Below are 12,299 nucleotides of genomic sequence, written 5' to 3'. Positions count from 1 at the left end.
GTCCTTCTCATATGACCTCCCCCTACCATTCCTCGGCTCCATGGAGTCCCTCTTTCTTTGGCGTATGGACCTTCCCCGTTACAAATATTAATTTCTGTTTCAGTTGTTTTTCAGAGCTCACCCCACCACCGATCCACCCAGCATGACGCCATCACTGTGCCTCATCCTTCTGGGCCTCTCCATCGCCCCGCATCTCCTGCATTCCTGGATCGTTCCTCAGCCACCCGCCAACATTTGGACAACCCTTGCTAAGTCATTAAATCAGGATCATTTATGTTTATCGACTTCCTCTGCCGCCAACCCATTCCTCTTCTGTCTCGTGGGGATCCCGTACCCCCTAAAAAGCTTTCCCTTTACCCTACCCCCGAATGCCTCCGCTCCGCCCACCAAATCCAGAGCCAGTATCTTCTTCACTCACACCATGAAGAAGCCTGAGCTCTGGAGGAAGTGGGTTGGAGCACTCCCCCTAATAGAAAAGGACCCTGAAGAATTAGAATTACTCGGATCCTCCCTGGCCTACACTTGTATTCATTTCTTTGTTTCTGATAACCCTTTTGCTTACCCTAAAAGAGAAATAGTTCAAACCATCCCAAAACCTTGCCAAAAACTGGTGCGACCAAGTCCTTCATATCCCTGGCTTTTCCACCCCCGACAACCAACCCCACGCTCTCCCCAAGGGTGTGTTTTTAATTTGTGGTAACAGAGCGTGGGCAGGCATCCCCCCTCACCTGGTCGGAGGGCCATGCACATTCGGGCAACTGAGCTTGTTTATGCCTAACAAAACTCACATAGCTCATTGGAAAGCCCTAAATCAGTCAGGTCAATTGGCTCGCAAAAAGAGAGACACGGATCTTGTAGATTTGGATGAAAATTGCAAGGACGAAGTTACACATTGGTCTAAAATGAAGAGCGTGGTCACCACCGCATTTCTTCCGTGGTTGTCCATTGCTCAAGCATTCAACGAATTGGCCGGACTTAAATGCTGGGTCGTAAAACAAGCAAATATTACATCAGCTGCCCTTAGCAACCTCCTTACAGATGAGGAAACAACGAGACAGGCCACCCTCCAAAACCGAGCCGCCATCGATTTTCTTTTATTACTCCACAATCATCGTTGCGAGGAGTTCGCGGGTTTATGTTGTATGAATCTAACATCGAAGGCTGAGGACGTCCGGACTTCCATCTCTCGAATGCAGGAGATGATCCATCACATCCAGAAGGAGTCCGCCGGATGGCTGGACTCCCTCTTCGAAGGATGGGGCCTCGCTGGGTGGATCCGCTCCTTAATACAGACGGCCATAATGCTGCTGCTAGGACTTACCATCTTTATCGTCGGCTTCAGCATGATCAAAAAACTGTTAATAAGGGCCCTGAACAACACCATCAATGTAAACCACGCTGCCTTAGCCGACCCACATGAGCTCCAGCCGCTCAATGAAGAAGAGCAGCCACCAGAAGAGCGCCCGAACGAAAACATCTGGTTCGATGAAAGAGCCGAGGACTCTAACTCCCCCGTTTAAAAGACTTATGTTTTACCTCCCTCTCCTTTCTTTCTTTTTAAACAAAAAAGGGGGAGATGTGGTAGTGCGTTTTTCATATGTTTTATATACGATTTTATATATTTGTATTTCCCAATAGTTTGTCCCGGTTTCCCCCCTGTTCCCTACTTGGTACATTCTTTTGTTCTCGTTTTCCCGCCTGGTCCTCCCTTCCCGCCTTCCCGGCACCTGTCAGTATTCCCCTATCCCCTCCCAGGTGCCTTGTCTGTCACTCGGTGTTCCTTCCCCTCTCTCCAGAAGCTTCCACTCAGGGCACCGAGTGATTGGACGAGGGCCTGGGGTCACTCCCATAACCCTCTCCCATTGGGCCAGGCGGAATCACCCCACCCTGGAGCCACTCCCTTCCCCGCTCCCCATTGGTTTCTCCCTCATGACCAACCCCTCCCATACCCCATAAAAGTCTGGTCCGAACCCCACCCGGGCTTCCAGCCTGTTGGTGTGTCTTCCCCGTGTTTGGCCCCGTTGGCCCCATTAATAAAGAAGAGTTTACCCCAGGCTGGATCCGGCTTTTCCTTCCTCCTTCGAGGCATCGCCGGCGTTGAGTCAGGACCCACGAGGCCACCTCCTAAACCCCTTTCAAGGGTGCCGCGGGAGGTGCCTCCTTTGCCCGTTACTCGCCCCAGGAAAGAGCTAGCCGGGGCTAGAGTGGAAGATCTAAGGGCACCTGGGGCTGAGGAAGCGCGGCAAATTGCCTACATTAAAGCCTTCAATAGCATTATTCAATTTTTTTAAATTCCCTATATTTTTAATTCACTTATTTAATTTCTGGGACTGATCTTTAGAATCAATAAACAAGACAGTAATATCTTAAAATGAAGCTCATCCATATCTTGCATTTTAACAAGCAAATGAATAACTGATTCACAGAGAGAATAAATTCTCACTTTATTCATTCACAACATATATGGCTCCTACATGTGCACATTATTCCTTACGTCATGGCTGTCCTGGAGTTATTTTCTCCTATGTTCTACTTACTTGAGGGATGCCACCATTGTTAGATTACTAAACAAATCCCTCAATATTACTTAACTAAAATAGATGCTATTTATTAGGTGATGAGCCCAAATGTTTCTATATACCCCATATCTCATGCACAGGACACAGACTTCCACACTTTGCTTCCATTGGTAAGCTGCAAATGAAAATATTCTGTTTTTCTTGCTTTGCAAGTATCATTTGCCTGAACAGCAATTCTGAATGGATTATTAATGAACTCACAGATTAGTTTCACAATAAAGAGAAAGGTTTTTTTTAATAGCACACTGAGAAAAAAAAAACAAAAACAAAAAAACCCTATTTTTTTTATTTGATGAAATGTAGAACTAGCTGTGGTACCTACATAAAGTAGATGGTGAGTTTTCTGTGCTTTAAAATAATGCCCTCAAACAACCTGTGCATTTACATCTTATTATGTAAGATTGGGATCCCTGCCTTCCTACTTGGTTCTTGTAGAAATGGCAGAAAATAACAGAAGAGCAGAAAATGACAGATCCAGAAAAGAGATTTCACACGACTATTCCCTTTTTAGAACATTTTAAGCTTTATTAACAAAACACTATGAATTAAGTGATGAAGATCCTTGGCATCAGAAAACAGCTTTGAAAACCACTGTTTTAGTTTCCAAGATGAAAAAGCTTAATACCAAAACCATTTCTGTTTCCAACTATAACAGTATCTGGCATAATGTGATATTGTAACAGTAATTCCGTCTCTTGGTGAGTGTGGATGGCTTCTGCTCCAAAGTAAGAGCAGAGCTATGCAGTGGAAGGGTCAGCTTTGAGCTTGGCAGAACACAGCATATGTGATTTTAGGCAAGTCGTTCGATACCACGTCCAAGAAAGGCAGCAGGCAACACTTACAGTGCATAACTTCAGGGCTTGGTCTCCTCTTACAGTTAGGTGAAGGACTGCATAACTAGGGAATTGTCTAAATCTAGCTAGGAGAGAGATCACGGAGAACAGTAACTGGACTGAGTGCCTGTGGTGTACCATTGCCTGCCTCTTGCCAAGACAAAGTTGTGGGCAGGTGCACAAGCATGGAGCACAAGCATGGAACCAAAAGTCCAAACCCCTCCCAAATGCTTCAAACACACATTTCTGAAATTTCAGCTCCTTCAGCGTTAGATGACAGCTGACAGAGCTTTTAAAAGGACCAAAATATTGGATTTTTATATGCTTAAAAGTTCTGTCTGTCCCACATTAGGCATTCCAGCAGCACTGAACCTTCCAAGTTAATTTTTCTTTTTACCTCAGCTATTTCAGTATTACCCATAATGTGTGGAGCAGGTGTGTGCTAAATTCTTTTTGCATCTGGATCATAATAATTCTGTATTCACTCCTTTACACATAGAACAAGAATATCAGTTTCCTATTCATACACTATGAGAAGAAAAATCAGGCACCCCCCATCTTTCTAGACCACCACTTGAATTCTACATGAGGCCTTTTAGCTGTCAAAGTTGTGATATGTAATTACACTGTAGATAGTATTAAGAATTAGTAGTTTATTCTAGTCAGAGGAGGAACATAAATACAGAGAGAATTCTTGATACTAAGGTTTATTTGTTGATGGAGCTAGGGGATTGATTTTGAGCTTGACTGAGAGATTTCCCATACAAGATATTGTCAGAATTAAATGTCAGACAATTAAGTTTCTGGTGATATTTTCTAAAATCAATTTCTTTAGTATACATGAAGTTAAAAATCCATTGTTGGGTTGTGTTTTTAGGTTCTCCCCCTAAGATGGTTGTTTCCTATTCCCCCCTTTATGTTAAATGGTCCTGCCCTCCTCCTCCTCCTCCTCCTCCTCCTGTCAATCCTCCCTTCCTCCACCCACCCTGCATTAAATTCTGCAGTTATTCCCCTGACCCCACCCTGGGGCCTGTCTGTCGCTCGGAGGCCTCTGCTCTCCATCTGGAAAGTTCCATCAAGGCCTCGAGTGATGTGCTGGTCTCTGGGGTTCTCTCCTATCTCCCTTCCCCATTGGATCCTTCCCCTGTGTGTCACCCTTGTTGCTACCCCATTAACAACACCCTCGGCGCCTTATGGTGGGCATCCCCCCGAGTTACGGTTGCTCTTTGGAGTTCCCCAATAAACGTGGATTGTGGATCCCCCCAAAAGGACGACTCATTTGCTTCTGTTCTCATCGCCATTCATCTCCCGGGTCTGGTCGCTCCGGACCTACAAGCCGCCGTCCCTGCCACCCGTGGATTGGGAAGGTGGCCCCCACTGCCCGCAGAGTCAATCAGTGCAGGGCATGCCAGTGAGAGGGACAGATGCTGAGACAATCCATCGCTACTTTTTTTCTTCAATATCTCAGCTAAATCTATTTCTTACCAACTATACAGTATTGAAATTGGGAGCCTCTTTTACGAAGAAACGTTTCATCTCCACAGCAGAAGCTGTGATGCCAGAAGGTAAAAAGTGCAGAGAACACAGAGGTGGGCACTGGTAGCCCCACTCCTGTCTCTATAGAAACCCTCAGGGCTTCCCTGACCAATTGTCAGAAATTGATCACTGTGCTGGTTGACTGCCCGTCGGGTATCTGGGGCACATGAAGAGTTTATTGGTTTTGCACAGCCTGGTTTTTGGTAGCGGGGGGGCCACAGAGATGGCTGTTGTGGAAAGCTGCTGGAAGCTTTCCCTGATGGCTCTGAATATGGAGATGCTGCTGGCCAAAACCAGGCCCCATGAGAGAGGCTGGTAACAGCTCTGTGATGACATATTTCAGAAGGAAATCAATACAAAGTCTGGTTTTTCTTCTAGTCAGAGAAGAAGTGGAGGTGAGAACATGTGAAGGAAAACAACATGGGGACACCAAGGCCCGTGAGAAGGAAGGGCAGGAGGTGCCCCAGGCACTGGAGCCGAGATTCCCCTGCAGGCTGTGGTGCGGACCATGGTGAAACAGCTGTGCCCCTGCAGCCCGTGGGGATCCACGGGGGATGCAGAAATCCACCCGCAGCCCGTGGGGATCCACGGGGGATGCAGAGATCCACCTGCAGCCCGTGGGGATCCACGGGGGATGCAGAAATCCACCCGCAGCCCGTGGGGATCCACGGGGGATGCAGAAATCCACCCACAGCCCATGGGGAGGTGCCCATGCCGGAGCGGGTGGATGCCTGGAGGGGGCTGTTATCCAGGCTGCTTTCCAGGGCTGGGAGAGCCGGTGGGGAGGACCCTGCTCCCAGGAGTCCTTGGAGGACTGCACCCCGTGCAAGAGTGACCCACGCTGCAGAAGTTTTGGGGGCAGTGTCTGCCTGTAGGAGAGACTCACGTTTGCAGCAGGTATGGTATGGGAGTGGCCCCACGCCAGAGAATTTCACGGAGAGCTGTCTCCCGTGGGAGGGACTCCATGGGGAAGGACTCCTCTCCCGGAGCAGCGGAAGAGAATCTTGGTGATGAATTGACCAAACCCCCGTGCCCTGTCTGCCTCCATTGTCGGTGGGAAGGAGGGAATGCTGCGGGGAAAAAGTTGTTTTAAGAGTTTATTTTACTTCTCATTATCCTCCTCTGATTCTGTTAGTAACACGCTTCACGTTGCAACCTTAAAGCTGAGACTGTTTTGACTGAAGTGTTCTTCCTGGTCCTTATCTCACTCATGAACATTTTGTTAATTTTTTTTTTTTTTCTATGTCTGCTGCCCAGCTGTGGCCCGGGAGGGCGAGCAAGCGACACTCGTGGGTGCCTGGCGATGGGCCAGTGTCAAACCAGGCACAGAGAAACCGATGGTTCACCCTTGACGGTCCGTGCCTCTCTCCAGGATGCCAGGGGCAGGAAAAATACTGGCAGTTCTCATGCTGAACCCAAACCACACCGAGCACCTCTGCGCCCGGCGTGTGTTCAAGACACGGCTCATGCCATGCGAACTGGTCCTGGGCAGTTTGTACGTTCGGTAACACACGGAATTAACGTGCAGCGCTTAGTGCCACCTGCAGTTTGGGCTCCGAGATTCTGACCCCGGTGCCGCGGGCGGGACAGGCGCGGAGCGCCGCGGGCGGCGGCCACGCGGGGCCCCACAGTGCGCTCCCGACGCCAGCAAGGACTAACGGAGCCCAAGGCCCGGCGGGCCAGGCGCGGGATGCCTGAACCTCCGGCCCTTCGGGGGCTCCCCTCCAGCGGGCCGAGGCTCTCTCTGGCCGCCGGGGCGACGAGGGCGGGCACGGAAGGAGCCCCGAGCGAGCGCTGCGGGCATCAGGCGGCCGCGCACCGCCGCCGGCTCTGCCGCCGGGCCGGCCCCGCTCCCGCCCTCCGCCAATGACGGCCGGAGCCGTCACCGCGCTGCGTCACGGCGGCCGCCAAGATGGCGAAGGTGTCGGAGATGTACGACGTGACTTGGGAAGGTAACGCCGCGCAGCCGGCGGTCCCCGCCCGGGCAGGGGCTGTGCCGGCCCCACCGGCCCCCGGCCGCGGGGAGGGGCGGCGCCCCCGGAGCGCGGCGGGCGCGGGCCGGCGCCGGGAGGCCGTGCCCAGGCCTGGGGAACAGCAGCGCGGAGCCGCCGCCCGGCTCCTGGGGCTGCGGGCAGCCGGGCCGCCAAAGCGGCGAGCTGCGCTCGGCTCCTCGGTGCCCGCAGGTCCCCGGACGGTGAGGCGCACCTGGCCCGGAGCGCCCCTGGGGCGGGCCAGCCTCCCCTCGGCTCCCCTGGGCTCCCCTGGGTCCGCTCCGCAGGGACCCATCCCGCGTCCCCGGGGCACGGCGGCGGCCGCGGCGTCGCCGCTTGCCCGCCTTCCCCCTTGGGGACACCGCTTACCGGCAAGAGTGGTCTGGCAGGGTCCGCAGTTTGCGTCATGGCTCATCATTTGGTGAACTGAAAATAAGTAAAACTAGGTCATAAGCATTTGTGGGGAAACTTCAAGAACGTCTTAAGTAACAAAAGTTTTTGAGAATCCCGTCCTCCGGGTCTTTACAGCTTTCTCGTGTGTTCGATCATAATGGTGATTTATTTTTCATATAGCAATAATGTCTGAGCTTTACTTGACATTCTCAGTGGTTATTTTTCCATAACCGGTATTAATGTGTGAGCTCAAGACAGCACTCAAGCCCTTTCCAGTCTCCTATCAAGAATAAATGAAAGGTTTATAGTAACAATTTTGACCATAAAGGGGAACCTTTAGCTATGTACCATGCACTGCAAACATTATAGTGTAGAGAAGATAACATAGAGAGAAGCTGTGTCATCTTGGGTTTTCATTTATGTACTGCCAATCTGTGAAGAAATAATTGAGCAGTAGAATAATTCCCCAGTCATTAATTAATGCTTTGTTTGATTTTGTAGCTAACAGGATAAACTTTGGGAAAACCTTGATTGACCATTCTTTTTTATCTTTTCTTGTAAAGCTCAGCTTGAAAGATCATATAGATCATTACTGGTGTTGCTGTTAAGATTTTCACAGAAGTTGCCCTAAACCACCTTGTGTTGAAAAATTTTTCAGTTTTTATTATTCTTTACCAGATGTTGTTACAAAATGCAGGGACTTAGTTGTTTATGGCTTTTTGTGGGTTTTTTTGGTTTTATTTTCCCGATTGTTCTTGAGTATCAGTGACGGAAAAGAGCAATGAGCTTTTTCACAGGGTGGGCAACACACACTGTGAACTTGTCTGTGTATGTTTAGCCCCAGATTGTTTTGGCCTAGGGTGTTGGAGAGTGTATGTTTATACTCTAACATAGAGGCCAGATGTAGGATATTCAAGCTTAATGCTTCTGGATTTGGCTAATTCATACTGAGGTGAGCTTCCTACTCTTAGAAATAACCTCCACATTTTGTTTCCAAGAATTCTGATTGACAGTTGTGGCATTGTGCTAGCTGTAGAATTTCATGTATGGATGGGGTTGAATGAGAAATTTCAGAGGACCAGCTTATGAGCTTTATCTATCAACTTCTTAGTCTCTTCAATTGTTCATCCAAATGTAAGGCTGGTGTGTGTTGGTACAAGGGACTGTCTCCACTTTGGAAGCACACATTTGAAATATTCTGTATTATTTTTTCTCTATTACAAGAGATGAAAAGTAAAGTGTAAAAGGAGTCCTGCAACAGACTATGGAAGGACTCTTCTTAAAAAAGATAGCTTTTCTATTTTCTCTGTGTGAGCTTTAACAGATCCTGATGCAACGTAGCTTTTCATGGGTGAGGTGATCCCAGCAGTGTTGTGACCTAGTTCCTAGCAAAGAGCTTGAGCACAGTTCTAGGAATTTTATGTTGCTCATTTTGAATGATCTCTAAAATGCCTAATTTATGTGAAACTAGGTATATGGTTCATATGTCCTTTATATACCCAGGCGTCTCTAAACAAGACATTTTATACGTACATATTGGTTAAAGATGAATCTGCAATTCAAGGTTAGGAAAGAAGAAAAACATGTAACAAATTAAATAGTTTGTACCTTGCTTTGCTTTTCACTCAGGTTCTTTGAGACAGAGCTAGGAGTTTAACCATGGTTAATTTTTTTTTAGGTACATGGCATGGTACAGGTGGTTAGGAAAGATAACTGAAAATAACTGGGTTTTCCAGTGTGGGAGCTGTGGTTTTTGTTTTTTCTTTCTTTACTTTGTTGCTGTATCTCAAGCTTTAAAGTATACTTAGAAATCTGTGTAGAAGGAAAACATCTTGTTCAACTTCATGGTCTTGATCAATGGGCTTAGATGATCCAATACCACAGAGTGCAGTGGTATTGAAAGAGGAACTTATATATTTTTATGTAACATATATTTTACAGTAACGCTTATTTACTTGAGACAAAGGTGATATCTTGTTCCTTTTTTTTTTTTAATACTGGTTCTAATTATTCTAGAGAAAATGGCATATTTCCTGTTCCTTCATAAAAAAAGAAACTATGTGGAGTGACAAGAAGCCAAAAACTGAGGGTGTAGCCAAGGAGTGTGATGTAGTAGGTTTGCACATCACTTGGTACCTGGTGATGTGTAGCCTCTTACTAGGACTTTCTTAAGCTATGTAGAACTTCGTAGAATAAATATTTATCATATTTTAAATGATACATTAAAGAGGAATTTGTCCCATGAGTGGAAATACTAAAAAAACACCTAAATTTTAGGAGCAGATTTTGGAGTACACAAGTGTAAAAGTAGCACAATCTGCAAACAGACAGCAGTTCAATAACAGTTGACTTTCACTGAAAATGCATCTTACATATTGTCAGAATTGGACAGAATGAGCCAGGTTTTCTTTTCTTAACCTTGCACAGCAGCATAATGATGTTAAACACATCACACCCTGCTAAAGGGAAGCAGTGCCTTTCAGCTGTCACTGCTGAGCTTTGTGGGGATCTTTGAGGCCGTCACGACAACTCTTGTTTCAGTCAGTAATTCTTCTAAGTGGTTAGAAAAATGGAAAAGAGACAGGAATGGTATATTCTTTAAACTAGATTTCTTTTGATATAAATTGAAAAAGTGAAGAAGTATTTTTTTAGATTTTTATTAGCTCTGAATGCCCCTTGCTTAAGTTATCTGTAACTTAAATTAAATTTGTACTTCTATTTTCTGTATTAAAAATTGCACTTCTTCAATAGTAACACTTTAAAACTTTTCATTGCCATGTTCATGTGAAACTTTTTTCAAGGAACTCTTTGTCACTTTTGAAAATACCATAAAATGCTTTATAAGGTGAAGTTTACCAGTGTGTGTATTTCTTGTAAATGTGTATCTGGGAAAATGTTACATACAAAATGAGAAAATTCCAAATTAATTTAAAAATCAAGCCCTTCTATCTTTAGTGTTAGGTGACAAACTCCCTTTCTGTGACTTAGAAAATGAATTAATATTCAGTTTGTATAGCAAGTCTCTAGGAAATAGGAAACAGTGTAGCATTTCATCTCTGTAATAGTCTTTCTGCAATTAACTCTTTCTGATATAGCTTTGTTGTGTTCTGTGCTGTCTTTGCTTTCTTTTAGCTATTCCTAATTTTCAGTTGTAATCAAAGGGTCAGATCAGTTTACTCTGGGTTTTATATATGGATTTATGGGACTATAACAGGCAAAGGTGAGATGCTGTTTTTCTTTTCTTTTTTTTTTTAATTGAAGCCCTTTTGACAGCACAGTTGCCAGGGTTAGAGGCAGCATCTGCAGCATCCAGCATGACACCTGTGCCTCAGCCTGCACCTGCCAGATGAGAATACACAGAGGTGGGCTGTGGGTGAAGATTTGCTGTTTGTAACAGAGAATCAATATACAAATGATCTCTGGAAATATAATGCCTGCGGGGTCCCTGAGCGACTGCCATGGTGGCAGCAATATGCCAGGGAGATATTCTTGAATTTGCAATTTCTGCCTGCCCCAAAGTGGTGATTTCCTTCATTTAATCAGGTGCTTTTAGATATCAAGGACTTGATAACTATGATCCAATTCATGAATGGAAGTGTAGGTAATTAGAGGAGGATTATTTCATATCTGGTTGCTCAGGCCAAATGAACTGACACTAGACACAAAAATGAAACACAGGTTGCATCTCCTGGCTTGCGGTAGATTTCTTGCATGATTTTAGGCAAAAGCAAACATTGTCCCAGGTGCCTCTGTTCCTTAGACCTTGTACCATTTTGATTTACCTCTGCCTTAAGTACCAATTTAGAAAAACCCAAGTCTAAAAACAAATATATCAATTGCTCAGTACCAGCCTATAGGTGACAGAAGTTTTAATTAAAATGTAGACATTTCTTTATCTTACTTGTCTTTTTCTTCTAAAATCCCTAATTATGTCTCCCCAGCCTTGTATTGTTTCCAAGACTTGAGTTGTTATTGTCTCTTTTGATAGATTTCTTAGTAAAAAAATTCATTGTTTGACAACATTGTAAAAAGACTTGTATAATTTTACTGCAGTTCTTAGTGTTTTCTTTCTTCTACCTTTTACAGAAAATTCAGGGTTTTTTAAAATTAATAAATGTTTCATTCATCAGCTGATGTTCTATTCTTTGTCCTAGAGGTTTTTTCCATTGCTGTAAATGTACTTGTGTGAGGAATGGTAGATGTACCTTCTGTTAATACATAATTCAGACACTGTTCCATTTGGAATCACACTGGAATGAAGGCATTGATAATTTCCAAGTAAATGAGTGGGTGGAAATCAGACAGCTTATTTATTTTTAGGCGTTTAGCTTGTCAGCTTTTGTGAATGTTTGTGTTCACTCACATTCTTGCCGTCTAACGTTGAATTTCCAGGGACCATCATATGTCTAGAACCATTTAAGTTTGCCCATGCATATGAAATGTAACCCTGTGGTGGTTTTGGTTGAATTTCAAAATACAAAATGTAGCACAATAACAGTCTTATGAGCGATCCGAGATCACTTCAGGTAGATGGAACAACTTTCAGTGCTTAATTTTTAACTGTCATTTATGTTAACTCTGTGTTGTGAAGTGCAAGAAAAACTGACAGTGTTTAGATATATCGCTGTATTTGTTTTTTCAGCTGTTGTAAAGTTTAAAATAAATACTAGCAACAGTTATCCTGGTACCTTCTTATTAGTAAAGCCACTATCTGGTAATGAAAACTATTTTCTTTTAAGTTTGCTCAAAATTTGTTCTTATGTATAGAACAGCTATACTTAGATAAATGTATGTGTATATAAAATCTCATTATTAGCCATTTCCTGGTCTAGAGGATAAATAAAGCTCAGGCAAGGTAGTGTTCTCTACCTGACTTAATGAATATGCCTGCTTTCTTGGAGATCTGAAATGTACTCTTGAAACAAAAATCCTAATAATAAAATAAACTGTCATTTCTACATTGCCTA

The 12,299-nt window shown here is 45.0% G+C and overlaps 1 protein-coding gene across 1 annotated transcript in view; it reads left to right on the top strand.

Moving 5' to 3' along the window:
• The first annotated feature begins 6,791 nt into the window (after nt 1-6,791).
• EMC2 (ER membrane protein complex subunit 2) overlaps nt 6,792-12,299 on the top strand; it is a 36,005-nt gene continuing 30,497 nt past the window's right edge. Inside the window, exon 1 of the mRNA XM_021546574.3 lies at nt 6,792-6,900. Within this exon, the coding sequence (XP_021402249.1) occupies nt 6,861-6,900 (40 nt within the window). The 5' untranslated portion in view covers nt 6,792-6,860. The remainder of the gene's footprint in view (nt 6,901-12,299) is intronic.

The sequence above is a fragment of the Lonchura striata genome, chromosome 1 (genome assembly GCF_046129695.1).
Source record: "Lonchura striata isolate bLonStr1 chromosome 1, bLonStr1.mat, whole genome shotgun sequence".
Taxonomy (NCBI): Eukaryota; Metazoa; Chordata; class Aves; order Passeriformes; family Estrildidae; genus Lonchura; species Lonchura striata.
This window is presented reverse-complemented; position numbering and strand designations above follow the sequence as displayed.